This window comes from Hippoglossus stenolepis, chromosome 17 (assembly GCF_022539355.2).
Source record: "Hippoglossus stenolepis isolate QCI-W04-F060 chromosome 17, HSTE1.2, whole genome shotgun sequence".
Taxonomy (NCBI): domain Eukaryota; kingdom Metazoa; phylum Chordata; class Actinopteri; order Pleuronectiformes; family Pleuronectidae; genus Hippoglossus; species Hippoglossus stenolepis.
The window spans coordinates 12,173,834-12,195,522 of record NC_061499.1 but is presented as its reverse complement, the minus strand read 5'-3'; the positions used below and the strand labels follow the sequence as shown (position 1 = coordinate 12,195,522).

At 44.1% G+C, this 21,689-nt stretch overlaps 2 protein-coding genes across 3 annotated transcripts; one reads left to right on the top strand and one right to left on the bottom strand.

Annotated features, from left to right (window-relative positions):
• Positions 1-661: 661 nt before the first annotated feature.
• On the top strand, positions 662-17,310 carry itgb8 (integrin, beta 8). Of its 2 annotated transcripts, XR_004698811.2 has the most exons (16): positions 662-1,535; positions 2,387-2,472; positions 4,529-4,700; positions 4,845-4,951; positions 5,734-5,873; positions 6,226-6,391; positions 7,450-7,608; positions 7,945-8,040; positions 8,745-8,837; positions 10,038-10,178; positions 11,634-12,033; positions 12,152-12,374; positions 12,475-12,578; positions 14,051-14,217; positions 15,598-16,005; positions 16,113-17,310. XR_004698811.2 is itself a non-coding variant. In XM_035183669.2 (15 exons), the coding sequence occupies exons 1-15, from the start codon at positions 1,451-1,453 to the stop codon at positions 15,724-15,726; spliced, it is 2,268 nt and encodes a 755-aa protein (XP_035039560.1). In that variant the 5' UTR covers positions 662-1,450; the 3' UTR covers positions 15,727-17,310. The 2 variants fall into 2 exon arrangements, 1 of the variants encoding a protein (XP_035039560.1); XM_035183669.2 differs by having other exon boundaries at positions 15,598-17,310.
• A 796-nt stretch (positions 17,311-18,106) lies between these two features.
• On the bottom strand, positions 18,107-20,778 carry sp8a (sp8 transcription factor a). Its single transcript, XM_035183100.1, has 2 exons — positions 20,359-20,778; positions 18,107-19,826 (listed from the first exon to the last, which is right to left on the bottom strand). The coding sequence occupies exons 1-2, from the start codon at positions 20,377-20,379 to the stop codon at positions 18,621-18,623; spliced, it is 1,227 nt and encodes a 408-aa protein (XP_035038991.1). The 5' UTR covers positions 20,380-20,778; the 3' UTR covers positions 18,107-18,620.
• Between the last annotated feature and the right edge of the window lie 911 nt (positions 20,779-21,689).

Genomic DNA, 21,689 nt, shown 5'->3' with positions numbered 1-21,689 from the left:
GTGTGTTTGCATCATTACCATAATTAAGAGTGACTGCTAAGAGGGCACGGATGGGAAGGTGTCAAACCCCCAACCCTTACAAAATTCCCTTTTTTCAAATGATGTGAATGAATGAGAGGCGAGGCATAGCGTGGCCCCGGCTCCAGGCTCCTGAGTGACAGATGGGGTCAAATCGTGTTGATAAGGGACTTGTGTGGGAGAGTGTGTGTGCTGAGTGAGCTGCGTTGGTTCTGGCGATACTGGCACACTCACAATCACTCACTGTTTAGGCTTCTTGCCAAGCAAAACATGTCTGCTGTATGTGCTGGACCAGGCTAAAGATGGTGGACCGTTGTGCCTTTTGTCCTCGCTCGTCTCTTGTTTTCCTCCGGCTTAAAGTGTTGAGTTGTTTAGTAAGTCTTTTGGCTCCTGCTTAGCGGAGCAGCCGGCGAGGCGAGGTTACTCCATGTCATTGGAATCTGTGCACAATGGACCCCCTTACACACACACACGCACACAACTTCCCCCATCCTCCTTTAGCACCGGCTTGTGAGCCCCTTCTGCAAGAGCTCTGAGTTTTTCTTTTTTCCCCTCTTTTCTCCCTTTACCCCTTCATCCATCTACACATGCTTTGCCCCCCACCCCACCCCCAGACACACACACACACACACACACACACAGGCACACACACAGGAGCCCTCACAGTGCGGTGAAACGACTCCCTGAAGAGGCAATATAAACATCAGTGTTCAATTCAAGGCCAGGGTTCACTCGGAATGCACCCACCACCACTCCTTCTCTCCTCCTCTCTCTCCTTATTCGTCTCTCCTCCCACCCTCTTTAACTCACACACTCTCTCTCCCCCTCTGATACAGCGTCGTTGCCATGGCGCCGCCTGCCTGAGTCACTATACAGCGGTGGAAGCTCGGTCACACTCCCGGCTTTCAGTGTGGGATGTTCAGTCAGAGCGCGCCGGCTGAGCGCAGCGCTGGTTGGTAACCGTGCCAGTGTGTGCGTACACGTGTAGCTCGGCTCGGCTCGGCCCGGCTCGGCTCTGTCCCGGGATGCTGAGACGTCACCATCACCTGTGAGAGGCCCAGAGGGGGGTCCATCGCGAAAGCGGCCGGGGACACGTCGCACACCTGCGGCTGGATCGAAGTCGATGGAGCGACGCGCACCGCAGCCGCACTCCGCCGATTGCTTCACCTCCTCTCCTGGTCCACGGGGGAGCGCGCTTGTAAGCTGATTTGACCCGGGAATGTGAATACCTCTCCGGGATTAGAGGGTTGTTATTGGGTGAACGACAATGCCCCGCGGCTCCTCAGTCCGTCACTCGCGGCTATTGTTCGTGCAGCGGCGGACGCGCGGTACCCGGTCTCCCCCGGTTGGTCTCCAGTAGCTGCGCAGCATCTGCCCCTGCTCCTGTGCCTCCTGCGCTGCGTCGGTGTCCCGGTGTGGATCGGAGGATAGCATGACTTCCTGGCTCCGGCTCCCTCGGTGTCTCCTGCTCTGCTGCGTGGTGCTCGCTGTCTGCGCACAAGCCTCCAGTGGTGCCGGTGAGTCAAGGCTCATTAGGGCCAATTAGGCGACATCATTCCTCAGCAATTAGCCTGCATCTGCTCCCATCCTCATCCGAGCTCCCTGCTGAAGGGAGACCTCTCCAAAACCTCCATGTAAAAGACTACCATTTAGATCCATACAGATTGTTTTTTCCTTAGGAGCCTATATAGGATCACACATGTTTAGGACTTTTTAACAAAAGAGTCGAAAAACCCTTACAACCATTAGAGCAGCATGCAATCCTCTTTTCAGCATGTATTGATCTTTTATAATTACAATCTAAATGCTTCACCTATGCGTTTGCCAGAGGCTAGGAGTGCTAATTGGGTCAGAGCTGCTTGTCAATGGGGGGTGTTTAATGATGCTGGAACCTGCAGCCTTTCTCTGTCCTACATTTTAGTCCCATGACTCACTGTAATGCCTCGGGAAAATCTGCAGTATAATTATTTTTCTGCTAATGTTGCATGAAAGTATAAAGGAGTGTCACTCCAGTGATATTTGTCTGCATGTAGCCTGCACTGATTGACTCATGATTAATGTCCTCTGTGTGTGTGTGGGGGTGTGGGAAATGATCCATTGCACCACTCAAACAACTCCAAGCACCTGTTCCCACACTCCCAGCCGTTTGCCCACAACATGTCGTGCCTGAAGAGCCTCGTGTGAGATGCAAAGTGGTGCTTCGATCATCAAAAGTGTGCATGAGATGTCTTAATATCCAGGGGGCCCAGCTGCATGGCTAATGAGTGTTGACACACACACATTCTTTCATATGCTAATCACAGATCTCTTCTCTTCTCTTCTCTTCTCTTCTCTTCTCTTCTCTTCTCTTCTCTTCTCTTCTCTTCAGGTGGCAGTACTTGCTGGTCTCCTAGTATCACTACATGCACAGAGTGTCTCAGAAGTGGACCACAGTGTGCCTGGTGCTTCAAAGAGGTAGGGAAGTGTATAAAATGTGCGTGTGTGCGTGTGTGTGTGTGTTTGTGTGTGTTTGTGTGTGTGTGTGTGGATAACGTGACAGACATTCAGCGGCATTCCTCAGATGACACACACTAAAACTTTGATGCTGTCCACAGATGTGAATATAATGTGTATGTCTGAGCTTAGTGGCTGCCCCAGTGTCTGTGTGTTTGTGCATGTGTGTGTGGGTGAACATTTCCAGCCGCCTGTGATGTTTTTTTATGCAATTGTCTGTGCTTTCTTGGTGTCTGTCTCATAAAAAGTCCATCCTGAATTAGCCTTGAGACGCTGTAAAGCGTCTCAAACCCACATTAGCAGACACACACAACCTGTGGCTAGACAGGACCGCCAACATATGTGTGTGTGTGTGTGTGTGTGTGTGTGTGTGTGTGTGTTTCCAGAGTTCAGGTGGTTTCCCACCCTATGAACAATAACCTTATCTGACATCATTAAGCAGGGCTGTGGTGCTCACTGGTGTGTGAAAGCATTCAGACACCACCTCTCTAACCCCCTATACACACACACACACACACACACACACACACACACACACACACACACACACACACACACACACACACACACACACACACACACACACACACACACACACACACACACAAGCAGTCAATATGCTCGCTCACATCCTGACACTTTCATTTAATGCCAGCTCAAGGGGCAAACTGTGTAAGGAAAGTCCCAGGAACTTTCTGACATCCAAAGTTGTAACAAGACAAATTATAGCCACAGGGATTTGCACAAACACATCAAACTCAGCCAAGCTTTCAGGTTCAGGATTTGGTTACATTTTCAGCTACATTTTCAGCTCGTATATGCTGCTTTGTTCTTGGGCTATTTCTGTTTGTAATTCCAATTACCCCATTTTAGTCCCTGTCTGTTTCATCTTGTTGCTCATGTCACACTCTTTAAATGGACTCACACCAGTCAGGCCTGTGACATATAAACAGACTCATATAATGGTCAACTTTTATGTGCAGCTATTGTGTTTGTGAGTGTTTGTCACAGACTTAAGGACCAAAGGTCGACAATCCACTGTAAAGCTGCAAAACACGACACTTTAGTACTTAGCAGCTGGCTATTAGGCAGTGGTGAGGTCATCGGCAGTGTACCAAGATTTATTCAGCACATGGCTGATCAAATTATGTCCTGTGTAAGAAAATAGCCAAGTGCCCCATCAAAACCAGATCTCCTACTTGACTCTTATTTACTGCAATTAGACCAATCCTATTTAATTTATTTATATAATTTGATCTATTGTATAATTCTCTTTTGTCTGCTCATGTTCCATTGCTTTATTACTATTTTACTCTCTGGTGTTGTTTCTTCCTTGTATATAACATTGTTACAAAAAAGTGCTGTAAATAAAGGTTATTATTAATGTATTTATTTAGATTTATCTCCCTTGTATTCAGCGATGAGATGCACAGAGAGTAGATGTGCAAAGATGAGTAAGCACACATCCTTCCTAATATTCTAAAATGATGAGTCACTTAAATTTGAAGTATAATGGTTATGTCATCATTGCAAATCAATGAAAGAAAGGGAAAATGAAACCATAGTGAGTAATGCAGTGTTTGTTTGTGTGAAAGGAACCAGTGTGTTTTCTAAACGGTTTAGCAATCTACGTTCTCTACAGAGACCAAATATCACGAAATAAAACCACCTGAGAGAAAATGTGTTTTACTGGAGCAGTACAGGGAAATTCTCTGACCCTGAAATATAAATAGTGATTCAAGGAGACGTGAGTATTGTACAAATCGAAATATAAAAACAAGATATTTGAGTGAACATACTGTGCGTTCATAATAGTCATATATCTCTCTGCATCAGGAACAACGTGGTTCATGTGTCTTTACTTCTGTCCAGTGGCTGTTTTGTTCTGTGTCTACTTCTCTATTTTCTCTTTTGTGAGTGTGTCTCTATTATTTGCATGATTTCTGTTATTGTGAATTAGAAAACTGCAAATACAACATATTAAAAGATGATCACAGTTTCCACGTTTGACCTCCAGAACTTTCAGGATGGGTTGTGGCCAGGCCATCGCTGCGACCTGCCAGTGAACCTGCTAAGAAGAGGCTGTGGACCGGAGCTAATGGAACAGTCAGAGGTTAAAGTGGAGGTCAATGCCACTGTCGGCAGCACACAAGTGTCCCCAGCCGACATCAGCATCACCCTCACACCAGGTAGATGAGGGACAACCACATTTTCATCACATTCTCTTCAACCTGCAAATGTAAAATTTACAGTTTTTACACAGTGTGTTTTATATATCTGTGTGTGTGTGTGTGTGTGTGTGCGTGTGCGTGTGTGTGTGTGTGTGCGTGTAGGTTCTGAAGCCAGCTTCATAGTGGCTGTGAAGCAGCTGGAGCGTTACCCCGTGGATCTATATTACCTGGTCGATGTATCAGCCTCTATGCAGGAAAACCTGGATCATGTAGGTGTTAAACCGCTCAGCTGTTCCTTTAAATCTTCAACTGTTAAGCTCATATTCAGGTTTTAATTGGGGTTATTACTTTAGGTTTACATGCTCTCCATTGCTGCAGCTCCTCTTGTCAGCGTCTGTCTGAAACGCTTGGTTTTAGCTTGTCTGTCTTTAAGGCCCCCCTCCTGATAAAGACCTGGTCTGATTGGCCAACTGCTACCAGGGCATGTAGGAAATGTCGGCAATCAATGCTTGCTTTAACTGGCTTTGTTAAGGGGGCGTGCCAGACTTGCCGCTAGGCTTGTATTATGCAAATGTGGGGCATCCTGATGTCGTGTGACGTCACATTGGTGTTTTCTGCAGAGGAAAGGACCTCAATTTTATTTTCGCAGAACTTTTACATTCACAAAAAATTCTTTATGACACAATAGAGGAGAGAAAATCTTCAAAAGCATCATATTTCTCCTTTAAACAACTCAGTGTTTAAGTGTTTCACTTGTTTTTTTGAAGGAGAAAGTTTATTATACAAAGCACCCACACATCTAAACAGTAATAATGACTTAGTGACAGATCACTGATGCTATGAGATGACTGCTCTACATTTGACATGGAATAAACATTAGAAATGTGCAAGATGAGACAAATGTAAATGTACTTAAATTGAGGAATTGAAGTTGCAGTTTTGTGGTATTCATTATATTCTCTGATTTTGATCTTTTGTTATTATCCTCCTATGCACCTTCTTTTCTTTACCCTTATTTGTCTTTTCCACCCTGTTCCCTCCTGCGGTCCAGCTGAAGACAGTTGGCGTTGCTCTGTCTCTTCGTATGACGGAGCACTCCTCGGACCTTTGGCTGGGTTTCGGCTCGTTCGTGGACAAACCCGTCTCCCCTTACATTAATGTGCATCCCTCCAAGATCAACAACCCCTGCAGGTAAGACACAGGATTTGTTTGTTTATCGATTGCTGGGAAAAAGAGGGTTAATCCTTTCTATAGAGACCTTCAACACTGTCCAAGCCTGATCTCTCATTTCTCAGGAAATTCTTTCTCTTTCTTTATCTAAGCAAGCTGCTCCCATAGTTGCTCCTAATTTGTTGTAACTCATGGAGGGAGACTTATCAGTTGTTGGGGGCAACACTGTTATGACGATGATGACCTGTACTGGGAGACTGAAACAACACACAGGCTTCTGGCATTTGCTTACTCTGTTTTGGAGCTCTGCATTCCTGAATGTTGCAGTTAAAATCCTTTTTTTAGTTGTGCGACTCGCTCTGTCTCCCACCAGTGATTATGAGATCCGCTGTCGCCCGGCCCACGGCTTCCACCACGTCCTCAGTATGACAGGAAACATGAGCGAGTTCACGCGCGTGATTAAACGCCAGCGCATCTCCGGGAACATGGACACACCTGAGGGGGGGCTGGATGCTATGTTGCAAGCTGCTGTCTGCCAGGTGTGTATCCTCAGAGGTCAGGCTTAAAAGATCAAGGTGTGTCAAACAAAGGAGACACAGACGTTTCTTGAATATATTGAGAAAAATGGGAGTCAAGCCCAAATATGGTGGTAAGACTGTACATAGTAGAAAGAGGCATTCTTTCTGGGAGAATGGTGACTCAGCATTCAATAGCACTGCTAGAATCCTACTATTTAATGACACACACACACACACACACACACAGTCACAGTTGCTTATACTTTAGCTGCTGGAGGCCTTTGAGTCACAGCATGCAGGGGGCCCTGAGTAACCAGTCTGCAGGGAAACACCACGGTGGTCATGAGTCTCGAAATAGACCCTCCATTATGTCAGGCCTACTCCTCTGCTCACTGGGTTTCCTTAAATACACAGACATGCACACACAGACCCAATTTTCTCACAGGGTCGATGACGAGTCACAGACATAAAGCGGGAGACTCTGTGGCTGTTGGAAGAACCTCATCAGCTTTTTCTATTAATCCGGCTTTACAGAGAGAGCTGATCACCAAGAGAACTGATGTAGATCAGATGAGTAACATGTTTTAATGTGAACTTTATTACCACATGTGTAAACTGTTTAAATTACAAACTGTGCACAAACAGTATTTTCCACATCAGCTTGTGTGAGTCTACCATGAGTGATGTGTGGGAATAAAGATGACGTGATTTGTAAAACCCGTCTCGCAAAGCAGAAAAGAGACGTAGATCTGTCATCGTGTGTGGTTTGATTAAGATATAAGTACGTTTTAGCAGTTTTAGTCTCTCTCTGGAGAAAATCAAGATCAGTCACACATACATGAATCCGAATAAGCCAATATCACAGCTCAAAGTTCACCAGAGTTTAACTCTGCGCGAAGCCACACTGTGGATTCGCTTTGTCAGAGAAAGTGAACGTTTTATAAGAAACCGATACTGTCAACTTGGGAAAAAAAGGATGGAAGGTGTAGAGTTACAGGGTTTTATTAAGCTACAGGAGTTTTAAATTTACTGCTAAACATAAAATGACAGGACTTCTTTTCTTTCTGCTTCTCCTTTAGCGGGCGGTAGGTTGGCGACCAGAGGCCAAGCGTCTGTTGCTCCTGATGACGGACCAGCCATCTCACCTGGCCCTGGACAGCCGGCTGGCAGGGATTGTCACCCCTCACGATGGCCTGTGTCACCTGGAGAACAACGTCTACACAGGGAGCACCAGGATGGTGAGCGGACCTGTCAGGGCTGAGGAGTCAGGGTTAGGAAAGCTACACTGAGGACTGAGGAATGTGTAAAGCAGACACAGTCAGTGAAGAAGTGGAGGGAGGATCACTTATTGTTGGTTTACTTGGGTTTTTACTTGTTGAAACCCTTCAGCTATATGCACAGTACTTCTTGAAGCTCACCTGATCACACAATTACATAACTGTGTACATTTCTGAAGGGAAATTGTTTTTGTCGACTTTGATTTTAACACTTTCAGATGATATACCTTAATACAGTAAATTAAACTTGAAGAGAAGGTTCAGTTGTATTTCAGTTTATTGGTTTGTCTTTCGCAGGACCATCCCAGCGTGGGTCAGTTGTCCGATAAGCTGCTTGAAAACTATATCTACTCCATCTTTGCTGTTGAGAAGCAGCAGTACCAGTGGTACGAGGTAATGTCTCCTACACATGCTCTTAGCAACACGTACTGTCATTTGTAACAGGGGACAGCCGCTCATACTGTAGATTTGAAGGTTTCCCTACAACCTGTAAACACCTGTTTCCTGCTCACATTTATGTAAACAAGACAACAAATCCTTTTTGTTGAAGAGTTGGTATAAATCATAGACTTTATATATAAGATGGACGACGCGTCTCCACTTCTTCCCCCTATCCAGACATGAAGCCAAAACTATCCTGGACACAAACGCTGGCATCTGGCATGAAGTCTCAGCTTGTTTTTATAGCAACAAATAACTAAATAAAACCAAACTTATCCAGAAAATTTGCACTCGAACACACATCTCTGGTATAAGACCTCCCTAAAATGATTCTATTTGACATGTATTTTGACTTTTTAGTTTGATCCATGTCTCATTTGTTAACATGAAGGAGACAGGGTTTAGGACCTATACTGCAGCCAGCCACCAGGTGGCAATTGAAATGCTTTGGCTTCACTTTTGGGGAGCTGTCATTTTGTCCATCTCTAAATACAGTCTCTGTTCTGCATTTTCACCTCTCTCCTTCAGGATCAAATATGACTATATGAATAATATTAACTACTGCTACTGTGGGTTTTTTTTCTTTCACTGTTACGAGGACTTAATGTAAAACCATCAAATAATTTCTTTACCCTCATCTCCCTCTCCTTCTCTAGGAGTTGGTACGTCTGCTCCCTGGTTCCTACCTGGGAAAGTTAGGCATCTTCCAGGCTTCAAACCTAATCGAGCTGGTGGTGGATGCATACAAGGTACAGAGCACTATGCCCCTTCTCCTCTTCCTCTGCAACTTTGGAGAATAACATCTTCCTCGCTATAAGATCGCTTAGTTCTCCCACAGAATAGTATCGTACCTTAAGACAACAAAGAGAGGGACAAGGACAAGCAAAAGGTTGGAGAGAGGAGTACAGAATCACAGCATGAGCTGAATTCATGAGTCCCTGAGTACGGGGTTCAAAAGTTTTTGAGGCATTAGTCGGCTGATTTCCTGAGACAACATGAACTCAGTTTTCTTTGGAGCTCGTTTGATCTCTCAGGCTGACTCATAGCACATTCCTTCTTGCAGAAGAAGATTCTGAATTAGTGATAATCCGGTATGTTTCTCCAAGTGACAACAGCTCATACTGTATATCCAGGAGTTTGAAGACACTTACGCAACTTAAACCCACTGAAATTCTGAAGTTGGGAAAACAGATGATGGGAGATGTTTTCAGTCGCTGAAGCTGATAATGATACAAAAAAAAACAAAGATGAGAACAGGAGGTTAAGGACGGGTAAGGCCTTCTGTGCATCGGCAAGTGTGTGTGTGTGTGTGTGTGTGTGTGTGTGTGTGTGTGTGTGTGTGTGTGTGTGTGTGTGTGTGTGTGTGTGTGTGTGTGTGTGTGTGTGTGTGTGTGTGTGTGTGTGTGTGTGTGTGTGTGTGTGAGACTAGGCATTTGTGCAGTTGGCAGCAGCGTAGGCTATAATCTTGCCTCGGGCACAGCGGTCCATTGTTTGCTTCGGGAATCTGCCGAATCCACAGATCCGGGTGCACAGCCACACTGACACACATACACATGCACACACACACAAACACACAAGCGGCAGAGCCCGAACAGAAGCTCGCATTATAATAGCTATCAGATCCCCGTGGAAACCATGTGTCCTAATCATGGACGAATACAAAGATGCTATTTTTGGCCCCACCTACTTGTTCCCATAAACCCCCGCTGTCAGAATGAAAGCACGACAATGAGGGCTTTCTGGGGACATGTGACAACTTTAATTAATCACAGTTTCAGTTTATTCACTCCTTCAGATTACAATTTAAACTGCCACTGTTCCCCCTGCTCTATTTCATCCCATTCCCATGCATCCAGGATAAAACGCTGCAGGCTTTAAATAATTTCTTGGATGTCAGGTTGTAACTTCGATGTTGCTTCTTCGTCTCTTTCCACCCTCGCTCCTCACAGAGGCTGTTGTCAGAGGTCACGGTGTCAGTGTCAGTGGAGGACGAGGCAGTCAGCAGGTACTGGGTGTCCGTGTCTCCTCTCTGTCCTAACGGGTCCACTGCCAAGGACCAGAGCTGCTCGGGGGTGCAGCCCGGCCAGACGGTAAAGACACAAACATACATTCAGTACACACACGATGAGTAAGACTTTATCTTAACGTTAATCAGATTTACTTATACAGAAATCTTTGAGTGAAGATTCCCGGAGAGGACATTTATTGGTTGGATTGGATTACTTTGACACACAGAGACTTCCCTGAGAGCTTTACGTGATGGACAAGATTTGGTAAATAATCCGAGTTGAGCGGATTACAGGCTGTATTTAAGAGGAAAACATTTTCACGTGATTTCATGACCTGTTTCGTCCTAAAATCCCTACTTTGCCTTATATGAGGGCCAAACTAATTTTTGTTTAGAAACAAGTTGCTGGACATCCACTCAAACGTCCTGCATACTCTTCAGAGCTTTCTTGAAACTTCTCGGCACGACACAGGAGCTCATTTGGGCATAAATGTTTCTCTCTGTTCACTCCCCAAACTGCCTGTGAGACTCCTCTCCTCCTCAACCTTTTGGGACTCTTAAACACAGAGCTGCTGAATCACTGCTCCACAGTTAGTCCATTGTGCAAAGTGAATGAAGGGCAGCCATTTAATCCATGGGTGGATTAAAGTGAATTACAGAAAGTACTCACACTTACCAGAATTGTGATAAAAATCAAGAAAAAAGCCCCAATTGCTGGTTCAAAGCTTTGACACGCACAATTTTCCACGTAAACCACATCAACAGAATAATCATTCAAATTAAGTTAGAGTCTTGTTCCTTATGCAGCGATTTGAGCCTTTAAGAGTTAAGATTTTGCAATGAGATGTATGTAATGTATGTATGGAAAAATACAGCTTTACACTTTGCTTGAGTCTCCTATTTTAGGTTCTCAGCAAACTCTTGGGAAATAAATGGTTGTTAAATGATTTAGGATTTAAGGCCTAAAACGGTTCTGTTGGTGTTTTTACCTCACGTGAAGATCACTCTTTTCCCTTTATGATAGGGACAACATTTAATTACGTATTTCATCTGAATCCATAGACCTTATATAAAGATTTGATGACATGACTGCTCCCTAAATGTGAAGCCAAAGCCTCTTGATTGCCCCTGGTGGCTTGCTGCAATAGATAAATCCTGTCTCCTCCATGTTAGCGGATTGGACATGGACCAAACTAAAAAGTCAAAATGCCCATCATATAACTATGTACTGTGATAGTGATCATTTTTTCTGGCAAGTTTGGTTTTATTTAGTTATTTGATGCCATAAAAACCGGTTGAAATGTCATGATTGACAGCTGAGGCTGACTCACGATTGCTCGAGCATGTGTATCAGCGAGATCTGGCCACCATCGCTCCATCTTTATATACAGTCTGTGGTGCGAACACATTGATAACATGCTAATAATAAAAAAGTATGCTTTCCAATTTGACCATCTCATATCTACAAGATATACACATACTGTATATGGACAAGAATAGTAGAAGCTGTTATTCACGTCTTTGTCTTCCCGCTCAGGTTTACTTCAATATCACCATCGGCCTGCGCTCGTGTCCTGATGATGGCGAAGATGAAGACGTACGAGTCATGGTTCATCCCTTGGGTTACAATGAATCCACCGTCGTTAGGATTCACTCTCAATGTCGCTGCAGTTGTGGACCAACAATGCGCTGTCATGACGAGAGCCAATCACCGTGCACAGGCACCCAGGACGGCACCAATCAGGAGCAGAGGCCAGACCACGGAGATTCAAACTGGAAATGCAGAGCTGATGGGTCTGATGTGGACTGCAGTGGTCGGGGAGAATGTGACTGCGGGAGGTGTGTGTGTGAAGAGAGCCGGCTCGGGACAGTATACGGGAAATACTGTGAGAGGGACGACTTCTCCTGCCCTTATGAAGGGGGACTTCTGTGTGGGGGTGAGGGGGACGCACTTATGTCAAGATATTAAAAAGTACTAATGTGAGCACACACACACACATAGGCTACATTTTTTAATCCGCACTTTCCCTACTGTCTCTGTCTGTCTCCTCTCAGGACGGGGTGTGTGTGTCTCAGGTGAATGTCTTTGTGACGACGGTTGGACTGGTGAAAGCTGCGGTTGTCTGGTCTCCACAGCAACCTGCCAATCAGCCAACGGCTTGCTATGCAGCGGGCGGGGAAAATGCGTGTGCGGCAAGTGTGTGTGTGACGACCACCGGTACTCTGGGGACTTCTGTGAGAAATGCCCTGTTTGCCAAATCACCTGCCAATCATACGGGTACTTGTCCATTTCTGTTCCCCACCACAAAGCATGCTGAGAGCTTTTACAGAGATAGTTGTATTTGAAGGTGACACACTGCGTTGCCTCTTTCTTACAGGAAGTGTTCGGGCTGCAGCTCTTCACATGCTCTTGCACAGAGAGAGGTGGGACCCTGCAACAACACCTGTGCAACACTGAGGGGCTACATGGACAATACTTCAGGTAAAACCAGTTTAACCAGTGTGATCTGATAATCATAGACTGGTCTGAGCCAGCTTCACATGAGCACAAGACCAGGTGTAACACACACACACACACACACACACACACACACACACACACACACACACACACACACACACACACACACACACACACACACACACACACACACATAAACACACACACATGCTTTCATTCAAGGTCACTTCCGTTGCTACCACTGCTGCACTACTGCACTCTAGTGTATTTGAGTCAGCAAGACTGCTGTCAGTGTTACAGCTGTATTTTACATTTCCCCTCAGTTCCCAGTTCACTTTCTTGATTTGAACATCCACACACACATCCACACACACGCACACACGCGCACACAACTTAAAACCCACTAGTATACACACATGCCCTGGGTTACACACACACACACATTATTCCACATCCAAGTGTAACAGTTCATCCCCGCCCTCCCAATTTTTGGAACAGCACTCCTCATTGTCCCCCTCTCCGCCCCCTTACTTCCCCCTAGTTCACCGCCCCCCTACAACCAACGGGACCCTCTCTTCCTGCTCACGCCCACCCCTCCAGGGTGCTGCGGGAGCCAGGTCTCCATGGTAACCGGGTTACAAAATGACGGAGCGGTCTTTGGGCTCTTTGTGCGGAGCAATGAGCCCGTCATCCACACATGCTCTCCAATAGATACACAGCGTGCTAACCATTCAGCACAGCACCCCCTGGCACAGCAGCCACTGAGCACAGATGCTGATGTATAATTGTGTTTATTTTGTCTTCTGTGGCACGTTAATCATCTCATGGCGCCTCACATTTATCTCGTCCCCCTCAGGAGGCGGCCTGACCTCTAGGTTGGAAGCCAGTGGCCTTAACCACCAAACTATATATAAAGTAGTTTCAACCAAAGCAGCTAAATCAATTGTCACATCTTTTTTAACAACTTATTAATGACATTTGTAGCAATATTCTGTATGTGTCATCATTAGATACAGAGTCCATTTTTCGATGCAACAAACACTTTGGGTCTTGATGATCGAAGTACACTCACTTTAAAGACGTCTGTGCTTTTACTTGTGTGGGATAAGGGACTGGATTTGAGTATCAATCTATTGTTGTTATTATCACTGCTAATGTTGTTGAATATAGAATTTCATGTGGTTTTATAAGGGCCTTTGCGGAGGTATGCACTCTAAAAAATCTGGACACTTGTACCACTGCTCCTGTTTAACGTCTATAGAGATATTTTTAGTAAAGGAGAACACTTCGTCCTTCACTGTCTTCAAAGTGCTGTTTGAGGATTAAAGCTTGAGTGTGTGGTGCTCTTGTGTATGGATGGGGTCACAAGGAATCTCTGCACCAATCCTTTATATTTCAAATACAAGCATATTTCAGTGTGTATTTTAAAGTAACGTATATGTGTGTCTGTGTGTCCAGATTCCTAATGACCTTAATAATGTGTGTCTTCACAGAGTGTACGAGCAACAGCCGGTTGGTGGGAACGTTCCTCAGCGTGTGTGCACTGACGGTGCTCTGCGGGCTGGTGGTGGTGGCCGTCTCCCGCTTGCTTCTACATAGAAAACGCGTCTGGTCACCAGGGGGCACTGCTGAGGACAGAGTTTATCACTGCACTGGAAAGGTTAGCTCTCAAACGTCAGGAAACACTGGAGGTGGTCTTCAGCTCTGCAGGGTTTTAATTAGGCGCTGGGTGAAGCTTGTGGAGCCCTCAGATGCTTGAGGGACCCTCTAAATTCTTTGGATAGTTTCCCCAAAGTGAACCCTCCGCTAAAAACAGGCCGGAGAAATCTGAGAGTTCTGTTCAAGGTACAGCTGTATTTCACATTTCCTCTCAAATCCCAGCTCACCATCTCCAGCATCCAGATTTGTGACTTTACAATGATGTACAGCACCTTTGAGAAGAAGGAGAAAATGGAATTTTGAACAAGAGCGAGCTTTCTGGAGACGTGTGTGCCTAAACTTGTTTGTTGTGTTTTTAAGTGTTTTACGTAAGTGGGAACTCCTCAGTTATTGTTCCCTGCAGATCATCTTAATGAGCCCACAGATCATAGACTGGTCACCGTGTTTCCACTGTAACGTTACACTCTCAGGGGACAGGTGCCTCATAATTTACTTGAACTGGAAGTTGTAAAACTCCTCACTCAGGGATCACATAATGTAACGAACGATCACCATCTATTTCTAAGGTTGAATGTTTAGGACATCCAGTTAATATGAAGGAGCACTGCAGTGATTTTATGTCAGATTCAATTTACGAGTCCCTGTGACGACTACACCTGCAAAGACAGTTGTCTGGAAACAATATTTATCTACAACTGAAAGCAACTTTTTAACCCTGGTTTGTGCATCGGGTTTTTAAACACAGAAACCTTTTCCAACTCCCCCTCCGTCTAACATAAATGCAGCTTTGTAAAAATGTGCCATTAACTTGCATTCTGGCAATTGTAGGACTCTGTCTTCATGGACTATAGGTTTGCATAGATTTGTATGTTTCATGAGTCCCCACGTTTATAGAAAAGCATTTCTAAATTTAGTGTGTGTGTTGGTGGTCCAGGTACTACTAATGTTGTGAGTCACATTCGGGGGGATTGTCTTCAAAAACCAAGTCCTCATAACGTAAATCATAACATTTTCTAAGACATGTTTTCAGGTTAGGTTAAGATTGGGTTTAGGTTTAGGTTAAGTTTAAGGTTAAGGTTATGGTTAAGGTTAAGGTTAAGGTGAAGGTTAAGGTTAAGGTTAAGGTTAAGGTTAAGGTTAAGGTTATAGTTAAGGTAAGGGTAAAAATTAGGTAAGGCAACTAGTAACTATGGTTAAGGTCTCCAGAAAATGAATGTAAGTCAATGTAAGGTCCTCTGAAGTCATGCAGACACGTGTGTGTGTGTGTGTGTGTGTGTGTGTGTGTGTGTGTGTGTGTGTGTGTGTGTGTGTGTGTGTGTGTGTGTGTGTGTGTGTGTGTGTGTGTGATTATTACTGATGTTATATTTCTGTCACCCTCCAGGACCTGTCCTACATTCCAACAACCAATGAGAAGACAGTTACCTACAGGAGGGACCAACCACCTGACCGCCCTGTGGAGATGCACATTCAGGTTCCCAAGATGCCCCTTGGTGATCCCTGGCAGTACTAGGCCGAAGTCAGAGGTCACGGCCAGAGGGAAGGCACAAGAGACTAGAAGGAGAGTTGGACTAAAAGACTTCTCTTCTGTCTCTGAACCTTCATAAAACTTCAACCAGCTGTATGTGGAGACACTGATAATGGTTAAACACTATAAACTGCCCATGGTCTCTTAGACTGTGTGACTAACGAGGCCAGTATTCAGGAAATGGAGATGAAACTTCGAGCACAAGTCCCCCGACCTCTTCTTCCTCTGTAGCAGTAGCAGCGAGGCTTCTTCTCCTTCTTTAGGGTACAGGACGATCAGTTCGCACTTTTTTAGCCATGAGTCTCGCAATTATTGCTCTAATTTATGGGCCTGTGTGTGTGTGTGTGTGTGTCTCTGCTTTCTATTTACAGTAAAAACACTACATGTTTTAGAGTCTTGACTGTGTGACACTCCAACACCCCGAACTCTACTGTCTTCCTGTTTTAGCCTGCCCCCTTGTGGCCAGCTTGAGGTACGAAATTTCCTCTCAAATAATACTGTGGACAAATTCCTGACTTCTGCTGAATTGATTTAGGATGTAACTGTTACGGAAGCACACAAGTGACTCTTCATTTTTATTTGATAAGACTCACATGTGGTGTATACCTGGTCTTAAAGTGTTTTTTTGTGTCCCTATATATTTGGTTTTGTTAACCGATCAACTGCATTGAAAACTAATGTTATTTTATGGCATTTCACTATCATTATATATATATATATATATATTTATATATAAATATGTATGACAATATAGTTTCATATGATTGTCTGGTTAGACTTGCACTTGAACAATTGTTTTTGCATTATACTACTGAAAACTGTGAGGTCTCTAAGGCGAGAGAGCCGTAATGGCGGGTCTGAAATGATTTGTTTGCTATTCTTTGGGCATTAGAAGGCATGCGAGTGCGTTCGAAGGTAATGTAACACAACCACAACACTGGAATAACAATGGACTGAAAATCAATATGTTAAATACTGATGGCAAGTGTATCATCAAATGACTGAACATTCGACCTCTGTAACAGCGACAGAAACGTGTGCATGCATCTGCTGATCATCACTATCCAGAGCTGTAGATATGTTTAGAGGCTGAGAGCAGCTCCTGGGCAAAGGTACAAATCAGCCGTAAAGGTACAGAGGTGGACTTTCTCTCCTCACACTCCTCATGCACTAGATCCTCTGGATCCACAATGCCAGTTGAATGGCATCTTATGAGACTTTTGCTTCCCCCAATCCTGTTCTTTTTTATTTAACGCAAACTTGTTTACAGCAATAGCTGAACACTAATTATTATTTATTGTGATTTTATTATTATTTCTTTCTTTTATTCTGATATGTTAATTTTGCTATTTTATGACAAGGCTACTTGAGTAATGGGTAGTAAGCCCTCTTTGTGTTTATGAAGACTGGTCTCTCTTCCTGACCGAGAATAATTCAGCAATAAGATAATAATCATCTCATCTCAGTTTGGAGTAACAACAGCACTTTTCTGTGTATTTTTACTGTCAAATAATGTGACTGTAGTTGCGTAGCATGAAGGATTTTGTCACAATAAAAATGTGCAAGATGTTTTTTAATAATTTCTTGTGTTTTGCAGATTTTCTGCACCAACATGTTGTGTTGAATTTTATTTATTCATTCTTTATGAAAAGTTTGTTATCAAAAAATGTTTAGTTCATTACAGTGCCTCATTTGTAAGTTTCTCTATATTTTACTTTCAATGTTGTCTGTTCAATTGAATTTAAGCCTTTGTGTTAATCGGTTGCAACTAAATGTAGAAAAGTTTAAGTTGTGGCCGACTTTTGTTTTCAACTTTAATATCAAGAACCAAAAGGGCCAAAAAAAAGATAACTGTCCAAACTGAACACTAGGTGGAGATACACACTAAAACAACTGATACATAGAATATTATATATATATATATATATATATATATATATATATATATATATATATATATAATAAATATTCTGATCACTGTAAACATTTGCAATAATATTCAACTCTGCAGGTTTTACAGTTAAAGAGGTGTGATGTCGGTCTTTATCACCAAAACAACTTCAATACCTTGATCAGGTACTTTTAGTTTTTACAGGTCTCAGTTACACACCAGCTCAAAGGAATTATTACTTTAAATAAAGTTGTAATTTACTAGATTTAATGGGGAATATTTGTATAAATAATGTCAAAACCGGCACCAGAATTCAACCAATCAAATCCAAATATTTTTCTAAGAAAAACTGAATAAAAAAACTTTAGGTAAAAAAAAGTTCTCTAAAATTTGATTAATGGCCGCAAGTATTCCTCCATAATTTCACCTTAATAATCAAGAAGGATAATGGACATTAGTTAAACACTGCTTAGATTCGTACTTTAAGAAAAAAGAATTCTTTAATTAAAAATAACAATATACAAAAAAGCTTTTGTTAAATCACAGGCCTCTGACCAACAGGCCCAACATCAAATTTTACATGTGCCAAAATTGTCCTAACAGGCAAAGCTCACTTATAAAAATGTATATCAACGAAATATATATTTTAAATAATCTTTAAGGGCAATGGCTTTAAAGCTGAAATTAAAAAAATGTCTGACCATGTTTGTCAAGAACAAAACAAAGAAGTGAAAACAGGCTTCTTGTTTTATTGTAAATGAGAATAACTGTAGAATAAATTAGAATTAACAAATCTTCAACATTTAAAAACTGTATGGTAAAAATTTATTTTGCAAAGAAGGCTACAAATATGATATTTGAGGTAAAGACAGTGTTTATCCACAGCTGAAGTTCATGATAAAGTGCCATTTCAGTTTGTAAGTGTTCGGGAAATCACGCTCCTCTGGTTCAGTGTAATCTAATGTCCACTTGTTTGTGTATGTGTGATTTATTCCACCGCCCTCTGTCCCTCACCGGGGGGGACAGTCTCGCGCGCGGGCAGCCCGGGGGACTGGCTCGGGCTCCCGGACAGGCTGGTGTCCGTGTCGCTGTTCACTTTACCGAGTCCCGCGTCGCCGCCGTCATCCGAGCCGTCCGCGCCGTGCGTCCTGGCGTGCTTGCTCAGGTGGTCGGAGCGCATGAACCGTTTGCGGCAAACCGAGCACTCGAACCTCTTCTCCCCGGTGTGCGTGCGCAAATGCCGCTGGAGCTCGTCGGAGCGCGTGAAGCGTTTCCCGCAGAAGAGCCAGTTGCAGACGAACGGCCTCTCCCCGGTGTGCCAGCGCAGGTGGGCCTTCAGGTGGGAGGTCTTGCCGTAGACTTTGCCACAGCCGGGGATGTGACAGTTGTGCAGGGCCCTCCGACGCGGGCTCGAGCCCCCCTGACCCAGGCTCTCCGCCTCCTGACAGTTCGGGCAGTCACATGTGGCTCTGCCGGAGTAGCGTCGTGAGGAGGAGCGGGAGGACGCGGGCAGAGAGACGACAGGTGATCCTGTTAACGCCCCTGTGGTCGTGGACTCGGTGTAGGGACCATGAACTGGAGGCCTGAATCCGTCAAACAGATGCTGTGTCGTGGGGAGCAGGTGCTGAGGAGCACCGGGGTTGAAGCTGTAGTCAGTGCTGTAGCCGCTCAGAGGTGAGGGTAACCGGGCAGGGGGCTGTGCGTCAACCCAGCCGGTACCCATGTCCCACCAAGCAGAAGATCCGTTACCGACCTCTCCCACCGGTTTGAACCAGGACTCATAGGGGTGTGCGTGCATCCTCGGATATATCCCGGTAATGCCTTCCACCGAGGGGGGGAACTTGGTGAGAAACATAGACCGCTGCGCATGAGTGGGATCGGGTATATTGCTGTCTGACGGCACAGTGGGCTGGTACATCGAAAAATCGTTTCCAAAAGGAGAGTTGGCAGTGGTCACCGAAAAAGCGCTGGAGGTCTCCGTCAGTCCGGGCCCGCTGCTCCTGGGGGGCCCAGAGGGAACCCCGAGCGACGCGAGGCACATGCCCGGGGCGCCGCCTCTCCACGAGTGAAAGCCCTTTGCGAGTCCCATGGCTCCGTCGGAGAGAGCAGGGGAGCAGGAGGGTCCGGCCTCACCGATCCTGCTGCAGGTGGCGGCCAGCATGGCCAGCGGGGTGCTGCCCAGCCGAGGCTCCTCCTGAGGGGAACGCACACACATGGACACCTGTCACTCCAGAGACCCGGCTAAAACATGCTGTGCGTAATTACGCACAAAGATGTCGGGCAAAGATACCCTGGTCATCTGTTGCTATACGCTTTTCAATCTGTTTGCCTCACTCTACAAAACAGCACAACACTGCAGCAGGTAAACTTTTTCATGTACGAATAGAAATAAAATGGATTTCACTTTCCTCCATTATATGAATCCAGTTACAGTAAAAATGTTTTTTAAACGTAATCAACTCTTTCATTTAAACCACATCCAAGAGCAGATCGTTGACGAAAACAACTGCAGAACTTTATTATGACTGAAGAAAATGGATATAGTCAGTTTATTATTATAGACTGTGAATATTATTGTTACAAGGACACTAAGGAGGGGAAATACCGCAAAGTATCAATATAACTGCGACACACTGAGCTCTGGTAAGATATCAAACCCAAATTAAACGAAAAGCTTTCGCAATTTCTTGGTAAAAATATACTTAAACCAATAAATATAAACTTACCCGGAGCAGTGTGGCAGCCATGGTCCGTGTTGTGCTGTCTTCTGCTGAGTGTGTGTGTTGGTGTGTGAGGAGGAGAGGGAGTATGTGTGTGAGCGAGTGTGTGTGCTGTGCTCGCAGCGACTGTCTGCGATGAATAGTGTGTGCGAGTGTGTGTTTCTCTGTCACTGCTCTAGTAGTTGTAGTTTCCTCGTGTCTTTGAAGTGTCCGCTGGGAGCCTGAGGACCAATCAGAGGACAGCTCGGACTGTCCGAGAACATTTCTGCTCGTAAATTATAAAAGCGAAATCTCGCGAGGGGAGACGATGTGGGATTTCCTGTGAAAGATACTGTTGGGAAAACCTATTATTTTTATTTTCTCTCGACGTCAAGTTAAGTCAACTTATTTGTAAAGTTAGTTCAAAAACAACAGATGTTTAGTTTAGTTAAGTTCAGTGTTATCCAGTACAACTTTACAAAACAAAACAAGACCCATATACACATTCCATGAACAAAACCTTTCATATAAATAACAACATAAATGCAGACGATGGCCAAAGTGTTGTGCAGCTAAAATAGGGAAGATACATAAAAGGATAAAACAAATAAGACGTTGAATAAATACATTAAAAACAAAAGAGTGAAATAAGATTAAACCACATGAATAAAAGTCTAAACCTATTTTTAAAAGCCGGAGAGAAACAAATAGATTTTAAGGTGAGTGTTAAAGTGTCCAGGGTTGGTGAGGTCCTGGTGTGGTGGAGCAGACTGTTGCACAGTTTAGGTTTGGGTTGATTTGGTTAAAAAGTCAAGTAGCTGCTCAGTTATCTATTTGTTAATGCTATAGAGGTTTGATTACAATTTATATAGGTTATTTACAAAGCCCAAACACCACCAGGCTTCAGTATGAGCCATGGAAGTGGATAAAGTGCAGAGAACCACTAAATAAAATAAAATAAAATAAAACAAGAGTAAAAAAGATTTAAAATCAAACTGTGTCACCTACAATTTATCCAACAAAAAAAAATCTACAGCTACAACACTGAGGGACACGGACAGTTTTAATCAGTGCTGGTGACTCAACTACTCAAGTACATATTTGAGGTCCTTGTACTTTACATTAGTATTGGCATTTATGCAACATTCTACTTCTACTCCACTCCACTACTCCTCAGAGGGAGACATTGTACCTTTTACTCCACACGTATCTGACAGCTTTACAGCGTAAACCATGTATCTCCGGATGTGTTGAGGTTAAAGTGAAGGCTGACGTGTTCCTTTATGTGTTGAGATAATTATTATAAAAGCGTATTGCATCAGGTAGAAATTGCATCATCACAAAGCTGAAAACAGGCA

Bases quoted from the DNA above. Each gene is read 5' to 3' on its own strand.
- sp8a (XM_035183100.1), bottom strand. From the start codon at position 20,379: ATGGCTGCCACACTGCTCCGG. The intron at 19,827-20,358 runs GTAAGTTTATAT...CGTTCCCCTCAG, and splicing joins TGGCTGCCACACTGCTCCGG to GAGGAGCCTCGGCTGGGCAG.
- itgb8 (XM_035183669.2), top strand. From the start codon at position 1,451: ATGACTTCCTGGCTCCGGCTCCCTCGGTGTCTCCTGCTCTGCTGCGTG. The intron at 6,392-7,449 runs GTGTGTATCCTC...CTTCTCCTTTAG, and splicing joins TGCAAGCTGCTGTCTGCCAG to CGGGCGGTAGGTTGGCGACC. The intron at 12,375-12,474 runs GTACTTGTCCAT...TCTTTCTTACAG, and splicing joins ATCACCTGCCAATCATACGG to GAAGTGTTCGGGCTGCAGCT.